The following is a 26,940-nucleotide window of genomic DNA, read 5'->3' as shown; positions in this document are numbered from 1 at the left end:
GGTCCTAGTCTCAGAGTTTTATGCTGCCGGCACGATGGCCATTATGGCAGGCTGAGCCAGCGCGACCAGGTCTTCGTGCCGAGTGTGGTTTCTTTGGGTTATAAATTTAAAAAAAAAGTTCTCTTCCAAAATAATTTGGAAGCAGATGTGATTTTTGTAAAAGATGCAAGTGTTAGCGGCATCCCTCTACTTCAATTCTCATTATATTTCTATGGTATTGAAATTAAAAAAAGTTAATTACAAAATAACAAAAATCATATCTCCATGCAGTCTGTAACACAAGGAGTATGAATCAAATATAAGCGATATTTTGAAAAGTTAAGTACAATAAAAAAAATAATTTTCAAAATATCATCTACCTCAAAAATATTATGTTTGTATTTTAAACTTTTGACTTTTATATTTTATATGCTTTATATGAGTTACGTATTTTAATATTGTATATGCTAGCATTTTCAGCTAATATCTAAAAAAAGAACAAAAAAATTCAAAGACATCTTATGTCCAAAAGATCACTCAATTGAAGGATACACTAGTCCAAACCCAAAGTGTTTTTTTTTTTAAATAAGCAATCTGGGGTTAGGAAGGCCGTGCTAGGACCCAAAATAGTTTAACTGACAATTATTTTATCAAATAAAACGATTAAAACACCATTAATATTTACTATATTCGTAGAAAACATAAATTGAGTTATTTTCAAAGCATGGACAAAAAGGTGAGGTTCATACCATAGTAAAAAATATCACCAATATCTTTGACTTTATGACGATATTTTTCAAAGGTTGATAATATGTCAAAAAATATTTTCAAAATATCACATATTTTTTAAATATCTCATTTTCATAAAATTTTATCATGTTCTTAACACGCTAAAACTATTTGTTGTGGAGTTTTCTATATTTTCATACTTTTATTTATATTATATATATTATATCCAATATTTTTTCGGTGAATTTTCCAAAATTGCCTCGATTTTTTAAAATATCACAAGAAATTTCCTTGCCTATATTTTTTTGTGAACAAGTTTGTGACCATTTCACACTTGAGGGCCGGCTAGGTGTCAACGGGTCAGATCTGGTTCAGACCCAGGTGAGTTCTAATCCAGATTCCACTTTGAGGTGAACTTACCGGGTCTGAACCCGGGTGTGCTGTAAGAAAAACATACGTGGGCTCTATAAAAATTAGATGAACCCGACCCACTCGTACCCAATAACATAATACTTTTTATTTATATTGAAATCACGGGGTTTAATTGGGACTTGGGTTGGACCCGGGTCTAGTATGATATTTTGCAAACCATACTAGGCTCTATATACTAATCGGACCATTTGGATCCGACTCGGTATTTAATTGGTTCTCCTTCTTTTTTCACCAAACTGTAATCCTATAGGGTTTGATATGGGTCAGATCCGGGTCAAACTCAGCCATCGGCACGCATCCCGAGGCCGCTATTTGAAATGGATTATGCGAAATAAGGAGCTTAAATGTAATAATAAAAAGTTTAGCACTGTTTCTGCAAAAAAATGGTAAGTTTAAATAATGAAAAACCTCCTCCTCTCTCTCTCTCTCTCCAAGCACCATTGCGACGGGCATCAACGTCGTGTTCCCGCAAAATTCCCGGCGAAGTTTTTCCATTGGGTTGGCGGGAGGGTAAGTTCTTCTTCTTTCCCATCTTTGTTTTCCTCGATTTTCTAGTTTCCGTACTCTGGAGAATGTGGGAAATCGCATCATGATCGTTTTGGCGAATCGATTGTCCGACGGAAATCGGAATCGTTTTCCCTGATTTCGTTTATTTCTTTCCGGGAGATCCAAAACCAAACGGTGGAATCGGTGATCTGGCGGCCGATCGAAATGCTCGGATCGAGAACGATCGACCTTAAATGTCGCCTTTTTGGCGTTGATTTGATGTTTGTTTGTTTGGTTTGAAAGAGCTTCGTGGGGGAAAGAGCCAAGCCTTCGATGAGATGGCGTTCGCTGTTGCGACCATGGCGGCCGAGGCGTTCGATCGAGTCGCGGCCGCGTTCGACGTGCCGTTCGCTCGCGCAGTCGTCTTCGGAGTGCACATCGACGGTGAGAATTGTTTCCGTCTCGCGTTGCAATTTGGGAATTTGCGTTCGATTGTTTTGGGGGTTTTGAGGCGTTCTGTTCTTTTTTGGGGTTTCTGTGATCGAAGGGCATCTGGTGGTCGACGCCATTCTAGTGGCTGCGATCGTCTTCCTGCTTCTGCAAAAGAGTTACAAGCCCCCGAAGAAACCGCTTACCGAGAAGGTGCGTTCTGGGTATCTAATAGTAGCTATGTTGTCAATCGATTCTGTTTCTTCGAGCGAAATTTGAATTTATATGCGTCTGAAATCGACATGACGATATGTGTTCTGCGACATTCTCTTATATTAGAGTGTAGTGTTTCATTGAGGAATTCTTTTTTGGATAAAACCTTGTAAATCGGAAGGAAAATGAGCAGTTTGTTGTTCATATGATGGGCGATGATGATTCTTGAACGAGGGTATTCGCGTTTCTGTATCAGGGGGAACCGATGATTCATTCTTATGATTTTCAAACTAATATTTAGCTATTTGATTTACATTGAACTAATTTGGCTTCTCATTTGAATGTTGAGTGATACAGTAGTAGCCAATGATGCTGATGAAGTGTTAGCTGGCAAGTTTATGTTTGGCGGGGTCTGCATGCACCCACTTATCCACAAAAGTTTGGACACATTTGGACGTTGTGTTGCGGAGCAAAATTCTTTGCCTAACTTATCCCACTTTTCTGGATAAGTGGGCCAACCATTTTGCCTCTAAAATTGTTGCATTAATTTCTGTCGTTGTTTATATCTTGATCTTGATTATTGAAGTGTTCGATAGCTGATTAATGTGATTACGCTACCTTGTCATTGAAATTCTGGGCGTTGTTTCATTTGACAATGTTCTTGACTGTCTCTTTTACCGTTGCATTTTTCCTGTTGAATTAACCTGTAGCTTTTTTTTCTTAGTACATTGATGCCTTAATATAGCTTTTTTATTTATGTTATTGATCTCTCATTGAACAATGAACTCTTGCTTCCTAGAAGCTTCCAGTGCTTCTGAGATCATTTTCAAGGAACTTCTTCCTGCTTTCATTTCTTGGACTGTGTGAATTTGAACACAACATGAGTTTAACCATGTAGGATACATCTTAATTGGTAAGAAATTTGTTTCAATGGGGAAGAAAAAAGTGCTTATTGGTCTAATTATCTTCTGGAGGCACTCTTGCAGCACGAGATTTTATCACTCATCTGCTTATTTGCTTTCTACTTGAAAGCAGGGAAGTAGCTTCTCTGCCACGTTTACCCCTATACTTATGCTCATACACCTATTTATTTATTTTTCTGCTGGGTGGTAGTTTTCCAGGTTATCCTTATGTCAGAGAACAAAAGTATCTTTCAACTTTCGTGGGTTGAATTTCTTTGGATATGCAGATACTATCTATACAAGCTCAATGTGCCTAAAGTCATGTTGTAACTATGATATAGTTAAAATATATAAACTTTAGGTAGATACCTTTAACCTGAAGCAAATCTTTGGGTGTTTTGGGTAATAAGTACCGTTCCATTGCCCAGAGGAAATTGTCAAATCATAAAAAGTTATCTAAAAGGTGGCGGGGTCCATTTTTTTATCGGGAGCGAAGAAAAGCTGGATATGTTCCTCTTAGAGAAAGTTGCCATTTTGGAAGTTTTTTTCTAGAAAAGATGTCAGACCTTAGGAAGTCTGATTTTTTTTCAATCAAATCTCTTTGCTCATGTTTTTCAAAAAGATTTTTCTTCTTTGGATTCAAACAAAGATAAAAATGACCTTACATTAAAGGATAAACTTGCCTCTTGGACAAATTTCTCTCTATGATAAAAATGTCTAGGCTATCAAATGACTTTTTTGCAATTGGTTATCTGATGCATTATTGTTAACTTTGTGCAGGAGATAGATCAACTTTGTGAAGAATGGATCCCTGAGCCCCTTCATCCTCCTATTACAAAAGAGATGCATTATGAACCACCAATCCTTGAAAGGTAGATTTGATCTTTGTTTTCACTTTTCCTTTTTCATTTCACTCTTTTCTTGGTTTGTGTAGATTTCAAATGTTTGGCTTCTGCTCTATGTAGCATGAACACTTCTAAAAGGGAAATACACCTATGTTGGTGTGCATGCGACACTTGGACACGACTTCCATAGTGTCAAGTGCGGTCAACCACACTAGGGTCCATTTCTGTCCAAAAATTGTCCCCATTAACCCTAACAAGTCCAGTTTTATCTATATGACACACATACACGCTCCATACATACCACATACATACATGCACACACATATAAATATGTGTCATACATATACACATACATATATGCATACACATATAAATGTCTATAAATAAATAAATGAATAATATATATATATTATTCATTTATTTATTTATAGACATTTATATGTGTGTGCATATATATATATTATTCATCATCTATGTTAGAGGGATTCGGCTAGCAGGGTGCTGCACCCGCGTCGACGCGGGTGAGGTCAACCCGACCCGTCATTTTGGTCCATTTTTTCGGACTTAAAAAAAAATTTGCCAAGAATTTTTTTTTTTGACCTATATGTCACAGGGATTCTCCAACTAGGTGCCGCACCCGTACCTGCTGTGGTCAACCTGACCCTGGGTGCAGTCAACGCACCTAGGGTCATTTATGTCCAACTTTTGGACTTTATATATATATATTATATATATATATATTATATTTTTGCCACACCCTCGCACCTGGGTTTTTTGGAAGTGCTGCATCCCCGCACCCGCACGCGCACCCGCACCCGCACCCGCACCCATGTGACATAGTTCATCATGCAATAAATCAAATTTTCAAAATCTCTAAATTTTCAAAATTTGAACTTTTTTGTTGATCAAACCATATAGATATGATCTACAACTACAAGCATTATTTAATAGAAAACAAGTTTTAGATCATGTGATTATGGCATACATGTAGGTTTTTTAGGAACTTAAAAAAATCACTGGCTCACAGTGTACCATAATTCCATGACATAAAAAACCTATTTTTATGTCCAAAAAACATGATCCAATACATGATTTATTATCAAATAAACTATGTTGAGTACATCTATAAGGTCTTACTGAGAATATGCAACCTACAACTATGAATTCTAGTAGGTGGGAGTCTATGTCACATAGGTGCGGATACGGCGATGCGGCACTTTAAAAAAACTTGGGTGCGGGGAGAGTATATGTATATATACTTTAACAATTTTAAGTTAGCATTACTAATGAAATAACAATAATTATCATATCATCAATTCATCATGCATAAATTCATGCAACAAATCAAATTAACTACAAAGTACAAGTTAAGTCAATTAGATTGCATACCAATCAAACAAAATAAACAAATTATACTAATAAAAGAAGCAAACAAGGCATAATTGCGTACCAAAAGTATATCATACACAATATATATGATGATGAGCCATGAGGTAATAATCCTAATAATTTTTTTCTTCTTCATCAATTTCATAGTAAGAAGGAAGAGCAAGCTCACTTAAGTCCATGTTTGCGGTGTTGAAATGATGCCCCCCCTTCAAGTCACACTTATTTGGGTTTACCGTCCAAAAATTTGGACGATCCTTGTCTGCATTATAATTAAAATTTAAAAATGTTAAATATATGCATATTTAAATAAAAAAGCTATAAAATAGTCAAATAATTAAGAGAGTAATTAATAAATAGTATATGTATTCCTCATTGGTTCGTGAAAATAATCGAAGATTTGAATGAACAAAGATTAAATCCTCTGCATGCTTGCTGGTGAGTTTGTTTCTCTTGATGTTGTGGATTTGGGCATATGTGCTCCAATTTCTTTTACAACATGATGATGGAGCAGGTTGAGATAACAATCTCAATGCAAGACGCTGGAGAAGAGGTGTTTATGATCCATATGTTGACTACCATGTGATAGGATCTATATTCTTCTCCTCTCTTGCTATTAATGCTTGTTTATATAACCTTCAAGAAAAAAAAATTTCAAACTCTTGTGTGGCTTGCTTTATAATATCGGTTCTCGATAAAGTCTTGTTATATATATATATTTCTATGCCTTGATAGCTCTGAGTCTAAATTTGGAGGAACATGACCAACACCACCTTCTTGCCACTTCTTTGCATAATATTTGAGATTGAGAGAATGTGCCATGTGAAAGTTCGAGAGGAACCTGTGAAATGAGAAAAAAGGAGAAAGAAATAGAAGAACAGAGGGTGCGGCTGTCACGATTTCAATACTTGAAATCGTGACCTAAACATTGTATTAATAAATTTAAATGAACAGTATGGGTCCGGGTCTGCTGTAATGTTCAGACCGGAAAGATCCAAAAGAAATAAAACATACAATGGACCATACTTAAGACTCGGGTCCTAATATCCAAAATATATCTAGAATACACTTTTTCACCCCCTCAAGTTGATCATGGTTTTGGACCATGAACAACTTGCCTTTAAGCATTCAAAAACAATCTTTTGTCAAACCCTTTGTAAATATGTCTGCAACTTGTCTTTCAGTATTGACGAACTCAGGCTTGATCTCTTTTTCTTCAACCTTTTGTTTCACAAAATGTTGGTCGATCTCAATATGCTTAGCACGACTATGATGTACGGGATTGAATGACATGTTGAGAGCGCTTTGATTGTCGCACAACAAGGTAGAGTGATATATCTTTTCTCCCACTTCAGTTAGTAGATGCCTGATCCACGTGGCTTCGACAGTAGCGGCAGCCATGGATCTATACTCAGCCTCAGTGCTTGATCTAGCGACAACCTTTTGTTTTCTACTACAAGAGACTAAATTTCTACCAATGAAGACACAATATACTGATGTAGATCTTCGTTCATCAGGATCTCCTGCCCAGTCTGCATCACAATATACAGTAAGTTCATGCTCATCCTTGTTGCCAGATGACTGTGGTGAATATATGAATCCGTCCCCAATGGTTCCTTTCAGATATCTAAGGATCCTCTTAACCGCTTCCATATGTCCAGTACCTGGTGCATGCATAAACTGAGACACTTGATTGACTGAATAAACAATGTCAGGACGAGTGAATGTATACTGTAACATCCCTATTAGACTGCGATATCTGGTGGGGTCCTCATACAGGTCTCCATCATGAATGCTAAGTTTTTGGTGAAGCACACTTGGAGTTCCTAGAGGCTTGCAATCTTTCATACCCGCCTTACTGAGAACATCTACTGTATACTTGTGCTGAGTGAGAGTCAAACCATGAGCCTGACTGTCAACTTCTACACCAAGAAAGTAATGCAAGACACCAAGATCTTTCATTTTGAACCTCTGGCCTAGCAAGTTTTTTACTTCTTTGATATGAGCTTCAGAGTTTCCTATGATGACAATATCGTCAACATAGATTAACAGTAGGGTGGTCACATTCTGACTTCTAAAAATGAATAATGAGTGGTCCAGTAGAGAACGTGAAAATCCGTGTTTTTGAATAGCAAGCGAGAAGCTGTTAAACCAAGAGCGAGATGCTTGTTTTAGACCATAAATAACTCGCTTTAGCCTGCACACATGGGTTTTATAGTGTTGTTCTTGATATCCAGGAGGTTTTCCTCCTTCAAATCCCCATGCAGAAACACATTTTTTACATCAAGCTGACTCAACTTCCATCCATGTTCAACAGCCAGGGAAAGAATGATTCAAATCGTTCCCATTCTCACCACCGGGCTGAAGGTCTCATCATAATCTTGCCTTGATTCTTGGGTGAACCCTTTTGCCACCAGTCTTGCCTTGTGTCGTTCAATGGTTCCATCTGGTTTATACTTTATTTTGTAGACCCATTTGCATCCGACAATATTTTTGTCAGGTGGTCTGTGAACAATTTCCCAGGTTCCACATTCATGTAAGGATTGCATTTCATTATTCATGGCTTCTACCCATTTGGTAGAAGTAGCTGTCTGACAATACATAATAGGTTCATCTTCCTTATTGAGGGCTGTTAAAAACAGCTGAAAATCCAAAGAAAAGTTGTAGCTCACCCACCTATCAATAGGATGTCGTATGCGATTTGATCTACTAACTTCAAGGGTATGAGAGAGAGTGTAGGGTCGGTTGCTGAGACGGGATTTAGATGACTTGATGTTCTCGTTCTCTGTTTAGAATAGGAAATGCCCTTGTATCTGCCCGGTACAGATGATGATACTTCTTCCTCATTCTGTGATCTCGATGTCCCAGTGGTTTCAAATATTTCTTCTTGTTGTTGCACACAATCTGGAGGACAGACTTCATTGGAACTAGTAAAAAGTTCTGAATTCAACCAAAGATAATAAACTTCAGTTGTGTTAGAGGACATGTCCATTGTGTCGACTCTGTGATCAAAATTTTGCTCATCAAAGACAACATTTCTTGAGATTCTGATGCGCCTGTTGGTTCGATCATAATACCTATATCCTTTGTAGTCGTCTGCGTATTCCACAAATCTACACTTTTGAGCCTTGTCTTAAAATTTATTTCTCAAAGGCCGATCAATATACATATAACAAACACATCCGAAGGCACGCAAATCATGATAATTAGGATGAGCTTCACAATGACAGTAATAAGGGGACTTATTTTTCAGAACAACCATAGGCAGTCTATTTATCACATGTACGGCAGAATGAAAAGCTTCTGTCCACAGATTGATGGGAAGATTACTGTCATGGAGCATACTCATGGCACTTTCAGCGATATGCTTATGTTTTTGCTCAACAATCCCATTTTGTTGAGGGGTGTGTGGACATGACACCCTTCTTCCTATCCCATTATTTTGAAGAAAAGAAATAACGTCACTAGATCTGAACTCCCCAACTCCATCACATTGGAAAAATTGGATAGACTCAGAGAATTGATTTTTTACTAGGGAAAGATAATTTCAAAACAAAAGGAAAACTTCCAACTTATTTTTTATGAAATATATCCAGGTGTATCGAGAATAACTATCAACAAAGATTAGGTAGTATCTGCTTCCAAAGGCAACTGGGGCGGGTCCCCATGCATCAGAACAAGTTATCTCAAAAGGTTTTGAAGCTCTCTTATTAATGGAATGAAAATGCAATACATGACTTTTGCATAAAAGACAATTGAAACACTTCTGACTTTTCTCATCCCCATTGAGACTTTCTTTTAGGATGAGATTATTCGACACAAGTTTCCTCAATAAAATGACTCCCACAATGTCCTAATTGACTATGCCATAAGAAATGCTTATTACATTCAGAAATACTAAAAACATTTGCAGAAGAGGAAGAACACGACTCTAATGAAGACTTCGAATCCAGATGAGCAGGGCGGACAGAATGACATGGACTTTCTTCAAAGACATACATATTGCCTCATCTCTTTCCTTCAGCGAATGTTTCCCTCGTGCGAAGGTCCTTGACCTGCACAGAGAAGGGAGTGAATTCAACTGAAGCATGATTATCATCAATAAGTTTGGAAACAGAGACATTATTTTTCTTGATGTTGGGAGCATGAAGAACATCAGAAAGTTCAAGGGTGGAATGTGACATGAGAATGACAATTTTCCAACATGAGAAACAGGATGGTGGGATCCATCGTTAGTGACAATTTTACTTTTGCCAAAATAAGGAATAGGGTTGGAAAGTTTACCTACATCACCAGTCACGTGAGTTGCTGCCCCTGAGTCAACAAACCAAGTGCCTTGATCATTCTGCTTCAATTTTAATTCTGACAAAGCGGATATCAACATTTCTTTAATCTCTCCACTTCCTTTATTTTCTGGATTATGCCAACAATTCACCTTGATATTCCCCCTTTTGCTACAAAGGAAGCAAGTGGGGATGAATCTTTGTCCCTGCGCATGAGTCATCATGTTCGGAGTGGGGAGCAAACCACGTCCTCCGTGTCCATTTCGCCCTTGCCCCCCTCGTCCTCTTCCTCGATCGTAAGTCACCCTTGTGGCAAAAATTTCTTGGGAATTTGTATGAACATGAGTTTCTTCAGAAAACCCTTCAGAGTCATTTCGTACTGAATTAATTTAGCTCGTAACTCATCAAAGGTAGGAAGGGCAGGTAGACACAATAGTGAAGTAACGATCATATGGTAGTCAAATCCCAATCCACTCAGAGTTTGTTGCACCATATCACTGTCACTTACCACACATCCTATAACTGCAAGCTGGTCTGTGATAGTCTTCATCTTGTTCAGATATTCTATGATGGTCATGGAATCTTTTTTTAGCAATTGAAATTCCCTCTTGAGAAAAACCATCCTCGCCTGCGAAACCTGTGAATACGTTTGAACTAATCTCTCCCAGAGTTGCAGGGCTGTACAATTGTCGGAAATGGCAACAAGGACCTCTTGGGACAGGGTAGAAGTGATATATGCAACTATTGACTGATCTTTCCTTTCCAAGTTGAGATACTCCACATTTTTAATATACACAATTGAACTTACCCCTTTGTCATCTTTCTCTTCTCTCGTAACAAACTCTAGTGGTATTGGAGTGGTTCCATCCAGGTGGCCTAAGAGTCCTTGGCTCCTTATAAAAGGGATGATTTGTCTCTTCCAGATCAAGAAGTTTGAGGGGTTTAGCTTTTCAGAAACAAGTTGATTGAGAAAACTCGAAGAAATGCTTGATTGAGAGGAATGAGAATCCATGAAGAGAAAGAAGGGAGGAGAGAATTAACAATAATAATTACGAAGTGAAATGCTCAATTTGTTGCCGAGAAGGGTACTGGTCACCTTTTTTTTTTGCGGCTGTCACTTTTCAAGAGACTGACGATCTGAGTTTGTCAGATCCATTTTTTTTTCCTTTCCTTCTTTTATAAGGCTTATGTTTGAAGCAATAAAAAATTGAACAAATAGCAGACAAAACACAGGTAAAATAACATGAGCAGTCAACTGTTTTCTGAATACCAAATGAGACAACGAGAATAGAAAGACAAAATGGAGATGGAGACGCTGGTTAGGAATGAATTGATACTTCAATAAAAAAAAAGGAACACGCAGAAGGAAAAATGCCTCAGATCTGCTGCAAAGATGTGATTAGATCTGGATATATCAGACGAAGAAGGAGGAGAACTGAACATTAGAGAATATTTGAGATATTTCCAAGTACAAACGATCAGACCAAAACATATCGACTTTAGGGACTCACGTGAAATGTGAGTCCACCAGAAAATCAGGGAGAGAAACGAGGGATGAGGGAATTGATCCTTTTGGATGTTTCAAAGTTTCACGTTACCGTGATGAAATTAGGGATTTCACGTGAAACGTGAATCCACAGAGAGGAGATAAAGGAGAGAAACACGATTCGCGTTACCGTGATGAAATTAGGAATTTCATGTGAAGCATGAATCCACAGAGGAGAGAAAAACACGAGAAATGAAGAACACGAGAGAGATAAAACCTCAAACCTCTAGTTCTGGTTGAACCCTTCTCTAAAGCCCCTTCGATCCTGGATCTCGGCTTTGATACCATGAAAGTTCGAGAGGAACCTGTGAAATGAGAAAAGAGGAGAAAGAAATAGAAGAACAGAGGGTGCGACTGTACTTGAAATCGTGACCTAAACATTATATTAATAAGTTTAAATGAACAGTATGGGTCCGGGTCTGGTGTAATGTCCAGACCTGAAAGACCCAAAAGAAATAAAACATACAATGGACCATACTTAAGACTCGGGTCCTAATATCCAAAATATATCCAGAATACACTTTTCACCATGCAATGCAAAGGAGAGTTGCTGTTATCCCATTTTTTAACTAAAATTGAATGTATATAATTAAAAAATTTAGAATAATCCAGTGCAAGATATTTTTCTTCATGCTTGAAAACTGAAACTTGAAATTTTCAATCATATTATTCCACATTTCATAAACTTTGTGAAGCATGGGCTCATCCTTATCAACTTCTCTCAGCATTTCTCAAATAAGTTGCATAAAATCAAGAAAGTACATGACTCTATCCTAACATTCATCATTAATAATGCGTTTCTTAGTTTCTTGGGCCTTGACAACATCACTAGTACGATAGAATGTTCAATTATCATAAGTCACCATGTTAGTCAAGACATTCTTGACTTCCCTTTATTCTTTTCGCCATCACAATGATGGATGCAAAATGTGTTTTAGCAACCTTCAACAATTTTAGATCAGAATGCCTATTAAATATGACATTAACATGATGGTGGTTGACAACAAAATTTCTAATATTTTTGACATTTTTTTTCAATTCTTCAATCTATGAACATAGAGCATATGAAGGAGAATCTTCTTCTTCTTTTGGATTGTAGATGCTTTTGAGGGCTAGATTCAAGATATGTGCTACACAGGGAGTTCAAAAAATGTGTTCAAAAAATGTGAGAATACTCACTCTTTAAACTCAAAAACTCAATGCTGCACTTTTACAAGTTGAAATATTATATGTGATATCTGCACTACTTTCTTTTCACCCACTTCTTTTATTATTTTTTTAAAAAACCCCTTCAAATACTCAACATTTTTATATTCTCCAGATACATTAACTGCTTTTAAGAATATTGCCCCACTAAACGAACAAGCAATGAAATTAATCAATGGATGCCTTTGAATATCCATCCACCTATCAGAAACAATAGAAATTCCATTTTGTTTTTATGAAAATTTCTTAATTTCTAGCAATCTTTCAACATTTTCCCTCTCTTCTGCAAGAATTGTTGTTCGTATTTTTTTAAACTTAGAAATACATAGTTACTCAAGTTACAATTTGCTAGAGAAGTAACCAAATCCTTCCAATAAGGATTTCTAACTGCATTAAAGGAAAGTGAACTAAAAAAAATACCTCCCTACTTTTCTATCCATCTCCTCCCTTCTATATGTATTGAATGATGCTTGTATTGTTCCTCTACCTCCTACAACCATTTTTTTTAGCATCTTGATGGCTTGAAATGGATACATTGATTGCACAAGATTTAGTCATGGTCTTATTCTTCTCATATTCATCTTATATTGTTTTCGCATTGCCTAATCAACTCTTTTACATCGAGAAATCCCATGGCCTGATATATTCAACAAATGAGCCTTCACTCTTGTGTAAGACCAAACAAAATTTACTTCACAAAGATTGTACCAAAATCTCATATTTCCACCACCCCCTCCAGCTTTTCCAAGTCTCTCCACATGTGCCCATAGTGGCCCATCATTACATGATACAGAACACTACCATTAGCACTACCAGCAACATTAACAATAGCAGTTGAACTTGCATGTACAGATGAAGATGATGCAATTCCTTGCCCTTTGTTCGCGAGTCCTTTCCATTTATCTGCCATTTTTGTCTTTAAAATAAAAAAATATTTTATTAAAATAAAATTTATAAAAATGATTGGCTAAATTTAGAATAGAATTATAGAACCCAACCCAAACTTGGATTCAGTTATGTTGAACCCACAATGGGTTCAAGTTCTGCCAAACCCAGGTTTAGGTTGGGTTCGGTTATGCTAAACCCAGGTCCAGGTTTTGTTTATGCTGAACCGAGGTCTAGGTTCTGGTTCTGCCAAACCCATGGGTTCAGCAGAGCCGAACCCAACCTTGGGTTCAGCCCTTGCAGCAATGAGGGGAGAAAGAGAAGGAAGAAGAGAGAGAGAGAGAGAGAGGAGGAAAAGGAAGAAGAGAGGGAGAGGAGGAGGAGAAGAAAGAAAGGAGGAGGCGGTGGAGGGAGGAAGAGAAGGAAGGAAGAAGAAGAAGCTTACCGAAGTTGTCGCCGCTGCCGTAGGAAGAGGAGTGGGGATGAGAGTCGGAGAAAGCGTTGAGAAGGGGGAGCGTTTACGCAATTGTGCCCTAACCCTTAAGTTATTTTGAAATTGCTGTGTCACATTCTTACCTATGTGACATAGCTTCTGCTGCTTTGTTCTACGAACAAGTTTGTGTTGCAAGATCTTGCCCTGGTATGTGTGCTCATTAATAAATCATGGATCTTAGGGAAATTTTTGTATTTTTATCAATTCTCTCTTCATATATGAGACTTTGCTTTGCTGACAGATGATATTAATAAGGTTGTTTCAATATACCGACTTATGTAGAAAACTAAGATATAATGGATTATTGTATTGTGCTCTAAAGTGCAATTTCTCACCTTATCTTGTATTTCTAGATAAGTGGGTGCATTTGAATACCCGTAAGTTGAAACTCGAGAGCGTTCATTCTATGACTTGTTTTTAAGGGATTTTTGCTTGAATGTTTCCTGTCTTTGTCGTCCATGTATATATGATTAACTAAGGGCTTGTTTATTACATTGGAGGAGAGGGAATCTCCTTTCGTGTAAAAGGGGCTTGCAATTTGAAAACCAATGCGTGGTCGTTTTCCATACAGAATTGCTTCCTCGCCCCTCCCAATGCGGAAGCTATTTCTTATGAAATGGTGAGCCCTACGGAAAATTGCAGGGTCCAATGCATTGCCACATAGACAATGCACGGGCCCTGCATTTTCCCATGGGTCTGTTTGTTTCATGCTGGCGGGATCTGAAAATGACGGCCTTTCTTTCAAACAAATGGACCCAATGAACTGTAATAACAAAAAGAACATGCTTGTATGAAAACTTAGTTGTCAAAAGCAGTGCTTAGGCTGGTTGGGGGCAGGGATACTGCGCATAAGCCTGAGCAGTAAGGCCTTGTTTTCCCGCCTAGGCGGTGGCTAGGTTGTTTTCGCCTAAGCCATGGGGACATGGTTGTTATTATCTTTTTGTTTTTTTCTTTTGCCTTTCATGAATATCCAAGCTTCATTGGCTTTCCGGAACTTAGCAAGGTTGGCATAAATTTTTAGCTCAACATTGCTCATGAACCATGCCAATATCTTGGCATGTTCACTTTCCCAATCTTCTATTTTTATTTAATATTCTTGAATGACTTTCTCTTTCTTATTATGTTGGATGCTTGTATTGATCTTTAACTGTGATGGCTAAATTGTTAATTGCCTTGCGACTATGTTAGTCCTTATGGATTAATTCTCATAATATTGTAAAAATTATTGCTCTTGCCTTGTTTTGAATATTGTTTTCAAATCTTCTTGTTTATTTTTGTTGACATTAACTTGCTTTTATTACAATATTTTTACCTCTCTTGTTTTTTCACTCTCCCCTCCTATTTGAGTGAGTTTTCTTTGAACAAGGGATCTTATTTTTTAGTTTACAACCATGTGTGTGGTGAGTTATCTACACCCGTTATAGTTGATGGTGTGGTTTACAGTTTTACAACCATTTATGAGGTGACATGTGTGCACCTCTTGTGGTTGTAGTTGGATTTTATTGTCAGTTTTGATAGCCGGTATTGCCGGTGCATGGTCACTGGTATGGTTGCTGACATGATTTTTTTTCTCTTGTCCTATGTGCTGATACACTCAGATTTTGAGGTTATTGAGTTGGAGCTCAGTGAGGTCAACTATTGTTGGGATTTCTAAAATCTCTTCAAGTTTTTTTTTATAATCTTTTCTGCTGTTCTTTTGCCCTTGTATGAATGGTTATTCCTTGAAAATTTTCATGCATTATTATGTACGTTAAATATGCTTTAATTGCATGTTGGATATATATATTGAGGTCATTTAGATTTGTTTCATGTTGGTTATCTTGCACGCATTGTCTTATGCATTTTTGTATGAATTTAAATAATTCTTCTTTTGTTGTGAGCTCTTTTGAGGTTTTACATTTTATATGCATGTCATATTTGCTTAGTATAATTGATGATTTGTACTTTCATTTGAAATGTATATCTAAACCTTTGGGATATTATTTATGCATGATTGTTTATCTTTTCTTGATCTAACATGTGCTTGTCTTTTAAACTTAAGGGCACGTTTGGAAGTGAGAAAATGGTAGGAAAAGTGCAATTTAGAAAGAAAAAATGACAACTTTTTCAACCATTCCAAGTGAGATTTTTTAAAAAGAGTTTTTCTAAAAAGTGTGATTTTTGATAGGAAAAATTCCTCCACCTAGGGGTGGGGGTGGCAGAATTTTTCCTATATATATATTTTATTTTTCCTATCAAACATAAATATTGATCATAGAAAGTTTTTCTCATGCTATACAAACAAGTGAATTTTTTTCATTTAGAAAAGTTATCATATCAAAACTTTATAGGCAAAATTTCCCATGAGAATTCTTCTTGCTTCCAAATATGCCCTTAGTGGTCAAATTCTCTGATGATCTGTATTTATGTTTTCTTGAAAAATATGTTGATTTTGTGGTTATGATTGTCTAAATTAGATTTCTTAAAATTGCCTTTGAGGTATGTTCCTCTTATCTATCTTAATGGCTAGTGTCTTGCTTGAATAATTACTATTTTTCCAAAATTTTTAAAATTATTATTTTTATTATGTTTAATATGTAATAAACAAGAAATAGATGTGCACACACACACACACACATCCACCAAGGGACATACACATAAGCCACTAAGGGCTAGAGATGAAGAAAAAATGAGGTGCCGACAATGCTTTGGTGAAAAAGTCTGCAAGTTGATATATGAATGTAACGTAGGAAAACTCAATAGTGCCGTTGAGAAGCTCTTTGCGAATGTAGTGACAATCTATCTCTATGTGCTTCGTGTGCTCATGGAAGGTGTGGTTAATGGTGATGTAGATGACACTCTTATTGTTACAACACATCTTCGATGGAGTAGAGGTGATAACGTCCATATCCTTCAAAAGACTTCTCAGCCAAACAATCTCTTAGGTAGTAGTTGCCATTACATGGTACTCAACTTCGGTGAAAGAGAGCGATACATTTTGTTGCTCTTGCACCTCTAAGAAATAAGTCACTAAGAAGAATACAATAACCTGTAGTAGAAATTGTTAAATTGTAATGTATTTTTTTTGTCTTATTTGTATATATATTTATATATAGAGAGAGCTACATATATATATATATTTCATATATATATGTATATGTATCTATCTAACCATATATATATATATATGTATAAATACTCGATAGAGGGTAAAACTGTCTTTTTACACATTCTCTTTTGAGAATATGTTTGTATTTTTGTATTTTCTTATTTCTCTTTTTTCATTTTTCATTTTTCATTTTTTTCCCCTCATATTTGACATGAGGGGGCCCACAACATACACGTTGGAGCCCCCTCCAACGGTTAGAATTATAATTGTTGGAGGGGCTCCAACATATATGTTGGAGCCCCCCGTGACTCCAACTATGTATAAATAGGGGTGACCCCCTTGTGTTTTTCTTTAAGGCTTCTCATAAAGCCCTTTCACCTTCAATAAAGTTCATTTTTTATGCCCTTGTGCATGTGTACTTGTGCCTTTGTGCACTTGTGAGAGTTCTCCTTGTGCCTTTGTGCACACTTCTTGTCTGAAGTATTGTGTTTATACACACTCTCTCTTTATAGAGATTTTTACATGGTATCAGAGCAAGGTTTCTTGAAGAAAGAGGATCGTGTACTTCTTCATATTATCGGGTGCCTCGAAAGACGTGCCTTCAATTCATATTTTTGGTGATTGGCGTGAAGACTTTCTTCAATTCATTAGAAGAATATTACAAGTAAGATCTAAAATCTTATTGTGGTACGTATCTTTGTCTCTCTTCTCTCATCTCAAATGGGTGAAAAAGATTCTCATTTCTTTCTTGGATTCAAGCTTAATGGTTCAAACTATCACGTTTGGGCCGAAAATATAGAAGCCCATATAAAAGGAAAAGGGCTTTGGGGTTATGTCCAAGGCTCAATCCCGAAACCGGAGCCCAAAATGACCTTGGTAGAAAGAGGTGAAATTAAGATCCTTGAAGGAGAAGAGAAAACTAAAGCTCTTGAAGAATATAGCAAGAAACATGAGTGAGAAATGAAAATTTTCAAGATTCTATCATGGATCTTCTCATCCCTTGAAACAAGAATCAATGCAAACATTATAAAGTTCAAGAAAGCATCTCAAGTATGGGAATACCTTGAGAAAATGTACACTTCAAGGGACTTATCCCATAAGCACTACCTTTAAAAAAGGGCTTTGACCCTTCTTCAAGGTGAAATAACCATTAGAGAATATTTTGCCGAACTCTCCTCTATTTGGGATGAGCATGCCATGGTCGAATTAAAGTGGAGCGGAGAAACCATAGAGCTTAGACATAAACAACTTGAGGAAGATAGATTCTTTAATGTTTTGAATGGGCTAAGGCCCGAATTTGAGCAAATTAGATCTTCTCTTCTATCTTCCTTCACTTCTCCCTCTCTTGAAGATGTCATTACAAAACTAAGTGGAGAATAAACTCATATGGGCATAAACAAGCAAAATCTAAGTGTTTTTGCAATGCCTTCAAATCAAGAAGAAAATGATGGAGTAAATGTTGTTTCTAGGCCGAGGAACAACTTGAGAACATACAAACCCCCTCATTTTAAGAATCAAAATCAAGGATCTAATGGTGGATAAGGCGAAAGAAGGCACTATAACAAATTCGTATGTCATTTTTGCAAAGAACCAGGGTACATCAAACCGGTTTGTCCCAAATGGAAGAAATTGTTGGCTATGACAACTGCATCCCAACCTCAAAAAGAAGAGAATTCATGTACTTCCACAAATGAAGCTCTCTCTCTAAATCAAATTATGGAAGCTCTTCAACCTCTTCTTAAGGGAGCCATTTTCGGAGCCGTCGTGTCTACTTTTTCTTCGCCAGGTAAAACTTCTTGGCTCTTAGACTCGAGTGCCTCATTTTATTTGTCTTCAAACACTTTTTCTCTTTCCGAATATTAAAAAAATACATTACCATGTTTTGTTTCAACCGCGAATGACACTTCTCTTGAAATTGAAAGTATTGGAAACTTTGAATAACAAAATTTCTTTATCCCAAAAATTAGATTATACCAAAATTGAATCTAAATTTACTTTCCATCTCTCAATTCTCGGACCATGGACGTGACATTAAATTTTCATCTAATAAATGCTTAATACATGATCGTTGGTCTAGGAAGTTGATTGAGAAAAACTCTAGGAAGGGAGATTTGTACTATATGGACTCTTTTCAAATACCTAAAAACACTTTTTGTAATGTTGTCCAACATAAAGATATAAATGTTTGACACAAAAGACTTGGACATCCCAACATCACTAAGTTATCCTATTTACATTTTATCAAAAATCTTTGTAAAAGTACTTTCTCTTGTAATGATTGTATTCTTGGAAAAATGAGAAGTATGCCTTTTGAACAAAGATCTATGTTTACCACTAAACCTTTAGAAATTGTTCATTCGGATGTTTGGGGACCGACACCCGTTATATCAAAGGGAGGCTTTACATATTATGCGATTTTTTGGATGATTTCTCTCGATATTGTTGGATATATTTTCTTAAACATAAGCATGAAGTTTTTTCGTGTTTTAAATCATATCATATGATGATTAAGAATCAATTTAATATCAATCTAAAGATATTTAGGACTGATTCCGGAGGTGAATACCTCTCCAATGAATTTAAGAGGTACCTTAAAGACTACAATATTGTTCACCAAAGATCATGTCCTAAAACCTCGCAAAAAAATGGATTGGTCGAAAGAAAACGTAGGCATATCATTGAAACCACTAGAACCTTACTTATATCACAAAGTATTCCAAAAAGTTTTTGGGCCGTGGCGTCTCTTGCATCCGTTTATCTTATTAATCGTCTTCCATAAAAAATTTAAATAAAATTTCTCCTTTTGAAATACTATACAAAAAAACCCGATTATAATAGATTAGAAATTTTTTGATGTTTATATTTTGTTCTTACGGACAAAAATGATAAACTCTCACCAAAAGCCATTCCTTGTGCTTTTCTTGGTTATTACGAAATACAAAAAGGGTTTCAATGTTATGATACTAAGAATGATAAATTATGTCTCAAGAAATGTGACATTTTTAGAAAATGATAGTGGTTTTGAAAAAAATGAATCACTTTTAGAAAATGTCGACTACTCATTTCTATTTGACTTATTATCTAGAGATGATATTTGTAGCGATGATAAATTAACATGTAATAGTGATAATAAATTGGATAAAAACAACAATGATTCCAACCCCTCTACCACCCATCATCAAGAAGTAAGGACATCTATAGATTTTATCACTTATATACATAAATATAGATATACTTTTAGAAGTGCGATTGAACAATATAGTGAACCCAGTGAAACTACTTCCACACGTACTGGAAGAACTGAAAGAACTAGGAAAATTCCCTCTAGATTCGTACCCTTTGATTCATTTTCACCTAAATATCGAGCTTGTCTTAGTGCCATTCACTCATATTTTGAACCGAAAAACTTTGAGGAAGCAAAAAAATGTGACGAATGGAGAGAAGCCATGGAAAATGAACTCACAATCCTTAGGAAAGCTAACATATGAGAATTTTAAACCCTTTCTAATGGAAAGAAAACTATAGGATACAGATGGGTATTTAAAGTCAAAACCAAGAGTGATGAATCTCTTGAAAGGTATAAAGCTCGCTTAGTAGCTAAAGGGTATAGTCAAGAATATGAGATTGACTATGAAGAGACATTTGCTCCAGTAGCACGTATGGTCACTGTCAGATGTCTCATCACCATTGCTTTAGTTAAAAAATAGAATATTTTTCAAATGGACGTCAAAAATGCTTTTTTAAATGAAGATCTTAATGAAGAAGTCTATATTGGATGATCTACCAGGTATGAAAATCCCTAAAAATAAAGTTTTCTGCCTTCGAAAAGCTCTTTATGGTTTGAAACAAGCTCCAAGGCTTGGTACGATAGATTTAACAATGTAATGCTAGAAAATGTTTTTTCTTCATGTTATACTGACACTGCATTGTTTGTCAAGAAATCTGATGCAGGAATTGTTATATTGCTATTATATGTTGATGACATGTTGATAACATGTGATGATACTAAAGGGATAAAGATCATTAAATCCACTTTGACAACAAAATTTGAAATGTCAGACTTAGGATTTTTGACATATTTTTTAATAATTGAGGTTGCCTATTCTCACAGAAGTTATTTTTTATCTCAAACTAAACTTGATTGTGAGATTATTGACATATCAGGAATCACGGATGACAAGATCTGTGAAACTCCTGAAGTAGTGGGTTCGAAAATGAAGATTGATGATGAGATTCTGCTATATGATCCCACACCTTACAGGCAACTGGTTGGATCATTAACATATCTCAGCATTACCAGACTTGATATCTCTCATACAATACATGTTGCTAGTCAGTTTCAATATGCTCCTACTACTGTACACATGAGTGCCATTCTCCGGATTGTCAGATACATAGGGAACCATAAACAAATGGGGTGTTTCTGTCTTCTTCTGAATTAAAATTAATTGCTTATACCGACTCTGATTGGGGAGGTGACCCAAATAATCGTCAGTTTCATGGATATGCAAGAAACAACATAAAGTATCTCTCTCCTCCACTGAAGCTGAATATAGAGCCATGACAACCACTACCATGAAAATTGTCTAGATTCGAAGATTACTCGAAGATATGAATGTACGAGTTCAAGGGCCCACAAAACTATGTTGTGATAATAAAAGTGCAATCTACATTGCCAAAAATCACACATTTCATGAGCGCACGAAGCATATTGAAATGGATTCCACTACGTTCGTGAAAAGTATCTAAGAAAAGTTATAGATCTTTCTTATGTGACATCAGAGTATCAACTGACAGACTTCTTCACAAATGGGGCTCTGTTCTCCTAGATTCAACTTCCTTCTTGGCAAACTTTCGGTTATTTCACCCTAAGTTTGAGGAGGGGGGGGGGTGTTAAATTGTAATGTGTTTTTTTGTCTTCTTTGTATATATATTTATATATATAGATACATATACATATATATTTCATATATATATATATATGTATATGTACCTATCTAACTATATATATATATATATAAATATGTAGAAATACCCGATAGAGGGTAAAACTGTCTTTTTACACATATTCTCTTTTAAGAATATGTTTGTATTTTCTTATTTTTCTTTTTCTCTTTTTCCTCATATTTGACATGATGGGGCCCACAACGTATATGTTGGAGCTCCCCCATAACTCCAACTATGTATAAATAGGGGTGACCCCCTTGTGTTTTTCTTTAAGGCTTCTCATAAAGCCCTTTCACCTTCAATAAAGTTCATTTTTTTATGCCCTTGTGCATGTGTACTTGTGCCTTTGTGCACTTGTGAGAGTTCTCCTTGTGCCTTTGAGCACACTTCTTGTCTCAAGTATTGTGTTTATACACACACTCTCTTTATAGAGATTTTTACAAAAATATGATCATTAAGATTGCCTTTCCAATCTGAATCTGTATAAGCAATTAAATCTAGACAAGAAGAGGCGATGAATAATCCTTTAGTTAAAGTGCCCTTGATGTATTAGATGATTTGCATGATTGCACTCATATGAACTAAAGTGGGTGCATGCTCGAGATGAATAATCCTTTAGTTAAAGTGCCCTTGATGTATTAGATGATCTGCATGATTGCACTTATATGAACTAAAGTGGGTGCATGCTGAAATTGACCGATGTTGTGTATTGCATGTGCTATGTCAAGTTGAGTAATAGACAAGGGATCCAATCAGCTGTCTATAGACTCTATACAGTGTTGGATCGTCCAAAGGAATCCTGTCGTTAGCTCTTAGTTTAGCATTGATTACTTTAGGTGTGTCTACAATCTTTTCATTTGACAATCCTGACCTAACAACAATTTCAGATGCCAATTTCATTTGAGATAAAACATACCCACGTGGAGAATACATAATTTCAATACTTAGGAAATACTTTAAAAAAGCCAAGATCAATCATATGAATATTATTTTTAAGAATATTTTTTATAAATTAAACTCCCTTTTTATCACTACCTACATATAATTGTAAGATGATGATACATGTTCCTGCATTCTTTATAAAAAGAGCAGTGTCAGTATAACATAATGTAAAACCAAGATCAATCATAACTTTGCTAAAATGATCATACCATGCTTTAAGAGTCTGTTTCATACCATATACAATGCTTTCTTGAGTCGAAGAGTTTTGCCTTCTTCAACATCAAGCCCGGGAGGAGGGTCCATGTACACTTATTCTTTTAGATCTCCTTTAAGAAATGAACTTTTGTCATCAAGTTGGTAAATTGGCCATTTTTTAATATAGGCTACATCTGTAAGTGTCCTAACACTTGTTATTCTTGCTACATATGCAAAAGTTTCTTCGAAGTTAATTCCATATTCCTGAGCATATCCTTTGGCTACTAACCTAGATATATATTTTTCTAAGGTTCTATCACTCTTGCTTTTAATTTGAAGACCCATTTATATCCTATGATTTTCTTTCCTGAAGGAAGACTCATAATTTCCTAGGTTTTGGCTCTATAGAGGACATCTAATTCAAGCTTCATAGCTTCTGTCCAATGGGGATAATCTTTGGCTTCTTTGTAGGTAGATGGTTCATAAGGGACATGAATGACTAATAAACTATGTCACATGGACTTGGCTAGGGGGTCGACGCACCCGTGTCGACACACCCCGGCACAAGTGCGGCTTCAGACACGGGGCAGACTTGGTCAACAAGTGCCGAACTTGTCAACACACTTGGGCCGAGTTCGTCCACTTTATAAACTCGATCAACTTTGATCGAGTCTATTTTTGTCCAATTTTTGAAATTGCGCTGCACCTAGGGGTGGCAATTTCTGACACGACCCGCCAACCCGACCCGCCAACCCGCCTCTTAGGCGGGTTCGGGTTGGGCTTAAGCCAACCCGTTTAATAAACGGGTCAACCCGCGTAACCCATTTATTAAACAGGTTGGGTTCGGGTTGGGGGTATGCCAACCCGCCAACCCGGCTGACCCGTTTAATAAACGGGTTAGGCGGGTGGGTCAACCCGCCAACCCGACCCGCCAACCCGTCAGCCCGACCCGTCAACCCACCAACCCGACCCGCCAACCTACCCACCTGCCAACCCGATCCGTCAACCCGCCAACCTGACCCGAGAACCTGAAAACCCGTTTACCCAACCCAACCCATTTATTAAATGGGTTGGCGGGTCGTGTCGGGTTACCCGTTTATTAAACGGGTCGGGTTCGGGTTGAGGTATGCTGACACGCCAACCCGACCCGCCAACCCGCCAACCCGACCCGATTGCCACCCCTAGCTGCACCCGCACCCGTACTCGCACCCACACCCATGTGACAACTAATAAACAAGCTCTATACTTTGGGGTAAATGACTCATATGACACAAACCTACTAAGGGTCTTAGATATGCATTCCGATATCCTACAATTGGTTTCATTTATAGGTTGATTTTGCATATATTTCTCAAGTGCGCATGAATGGTCCTCATTAGTATGTCGAGAATAAACCTTAAGTTATTTGTCATTATTGGATCCAATATTGTCTTTGTTTTTAATAATGATAGTCATTTCCAAACATTATCATTACCACCATCATCATTACTACTTAGTTCATTAGTAATGCAATCATCATTCCATCATTAATGTTAGATGATTTATTTATTTCCTTAGGCAATAAATCAAACAAGAAATAAGAATCACTATCTTTCTTAGTCACATCTTTCTCAAAGTCACTTTCATCTTCAAGAAAGGGAACATTTTTTGAAATATAATGTTTTTTATTTTTTAAATCATAACATTTATAATCCTTTTGTTTTCCCTGTATCCAAAAAAGATACATTCAATGGCCTTAGGTGTCAATTTATCATTTCTATCACAAAGCACAAAACACTTGCAACCAAAAACTCTTAGTCTTTTAAAATCTGATTCAAAATTAAAAAACTTTTCTAATGGGAAAATATTTTTCAAAGCAGAAGTTGGCATGCTATTTATCAAGTAGATTGTGGTGAGAGCAGCTTCGGCTCAAAAGCTTTTAGGAACATTTTTTGAAATAAGTAACGTCGTAGTAGTTTCTAGGATGTATCTATGTTTTCTTTTGACAAGACCATTTTGTTGTGGGATTATTGGGCAAGATCTTTGATGTAAAATTCCATTTTCTTTCAAATAACTTTTGAACTCATTTGATAAAAACTCTCCTCTCAAATCTGAACGAAGAATATGAATATTAGTTTGAAATTGATTTTTAACTAGATTATGAAATTCCTTAAAACAAGACAGTTTTCGATTTGTGCTTAAGGAAATAAATCCAAGTATATCTATTATGGTCATTAACAAATATAACATAATAGGAGAATCCTCTTTTAGACATGACCAGAGCGGGTCCCTATACATCCAAGTGCACCAATTTGAAAAGCTCGTTTAGTCAGATAGGATCTAGAAAGAAAAAGAAGAGTATACAATCTTTTCACATAAATTCGTTCTCGTTACAAATTTTTTCAAAAAATGGAAAAAGAGAGTTTGGATACACTTGGATGACCTAATCTTTTATGCCAAGTTTCAATATTTTGTTTTTTGGTGTAATTACAAAAAGAATTTTTTGGAATACATAAAAAGTCCATGTAGTATAAATCTCTTTTATGGCCTTCTCCAATCAACTTCCCTGATTGACAATCCTATACAAAACAACCTTTAGATGAGAAGAAAATTTTACACCCAGATATTTGAGAAAACCAAAAGCAAGTTTAAATTTAGTTTAGGAATAACTCTTTTTGGAATAAAAACAATTTTAGAATCATTTTTAAAATCATGCTTGTGACTTCTAAAGTGATGCCATCAGCTCTAGAAACATTAGAAGAAATTTTATTGGTGCGACAATCGGATAATAGAGATGCATTAGGCGTCATGTGAAAAGAAGCTCCCAAATTAAGGATCCAAGGTGACATACCCAGAGAATGATCCAAGGTGACATACCCAAAGAAGACGAAGATGATACCGCGACACCTGAAGTAGAAGTAGAAGTAGAAGTCTTCAAGTATTGTTGTAGAACCACGACCAATTGTGCAATTAAGAGATATTTTATCTCTCCTCCTTTGTTGACATCACTACTTGTTTTAGAGGAGTCTCCAATGAAAGCCACTTTCTTTAATTTGGGGCAAGCCGACTTTATTTGTCTTGACTCAGTTGCAAAAGTGGCAAATGATTCTCCTAGGTCCTTCATAGTTTTCTTTTCCCAAGTGTGGAGGCCTATATGCTTTGGTGGTCGCCCTGGATTTGGAAGCGGCAAGAACGATGTCACTATTTTTTTCTTTTTTTTTTCCTTCAATCTTTCTCCTTCCATACTTAACTTTGTAAGAGTCTTGTGAAGAGAAGGAATCTTGAATTTATAGAGCAACACCATCCTTACCCCTTCGAATTCGAGCCTTAGACCCAAGGTTGTAAGTATCATATCATTACCCGTATCGGTCAGGCCCAAAACAACACCGTATCGTATCGTAAACATATCATAATTTTTTAATAAAAAAATTCTAAAAATCTCAAAAAATAAAAATAAAAATAACAAAAATTCTAAAAAAAACATAACACATGAAACACTGATGAATTGCACAAAATACAACCATAAAATCACATTTATGTCTTTGTGAGCTACATAAGACATCATCAAACATCAACAAATATAGAATCATAGATAATATAGCATGCATATCTCACAAGAACAATGCCATAAGACTCAATACTTTCATATTATATAAACAAAAACAAAATAACCAAGTTTATGAAATACGATAAAAAAAAGATACGTATAGTACTGTATCGTACGATATGGTATGATACAGGGTGTGTATCATATCGTTTTCCCCCAAAGTAACGATACGTATCATACGATACTTACAACACTGCTTAAACTATCGAAAAAATAAAAAAATGTTCCCTTTTCAATTGTTCTTGTCTAAGGCGTAAGTCCCCGGTAGTTTCTCACTTAGGCTCTAAGACGACAAGTTCCCTCCAAAGAAGATCCATCTCGTTGTAGTAGTCACAAATGATTTTATCTTCTTCTTTTAATGACGTCAT

At 36.3% G+C, this 26,940-nt stretch overlaps 1 protein-coding gene across 1 annotated transcript in view; it reads left to right on the top strand.

Moving 5' to 3' along the window:
- Nucleotides 1-1,563: 1,563 nt before the first annotated feature.
- Nucleotides 1,564-26,940, top strand: part of LOC149836247 (long chain base biosynthesis protein 1b-like) — a 39,164-nt gene continuing 13,787 nt past the window's right edge. Inside the window, exons 1-4 of the mRNA XM_090009083.1 lie at nt 1,564-1,650; nt 1,930-2,070; nt 2,174-2,268; nt 3,951-4,042. Of these exons, the coding sequence (XP_089865209.1) occupies nt 1,965-2,070; nt 2,174-2,268; nt 3,951-4,042 (293 nt within the window). The 5' untranslated portion in view covers nt 1,564-1,650; nt 1,930-1,964. The remainder of the gene's footprint in view (nt 1,651-1,929; nt 2,071-2,173; nt 2,269-3,950; nt 4,043-26,940) is intronic.

Source organism: Nuphar pumila, chromosome 6 (assembly GCF_984573655.1).
Source record: "Nuphar pumila chromosome 6, dmNupPumi1.hap1.1, whole genome shotgun sequence".
NCBI lineage: Eukaryota > Viridiplantae > Streptophyta > Magnoliopsida > Nymphaeales > Nymphaeaceae > Nuphar > Nuphar pumila.
This window is presented reverse-complemented; position numbering and strand designations above follow the sequence as displayed.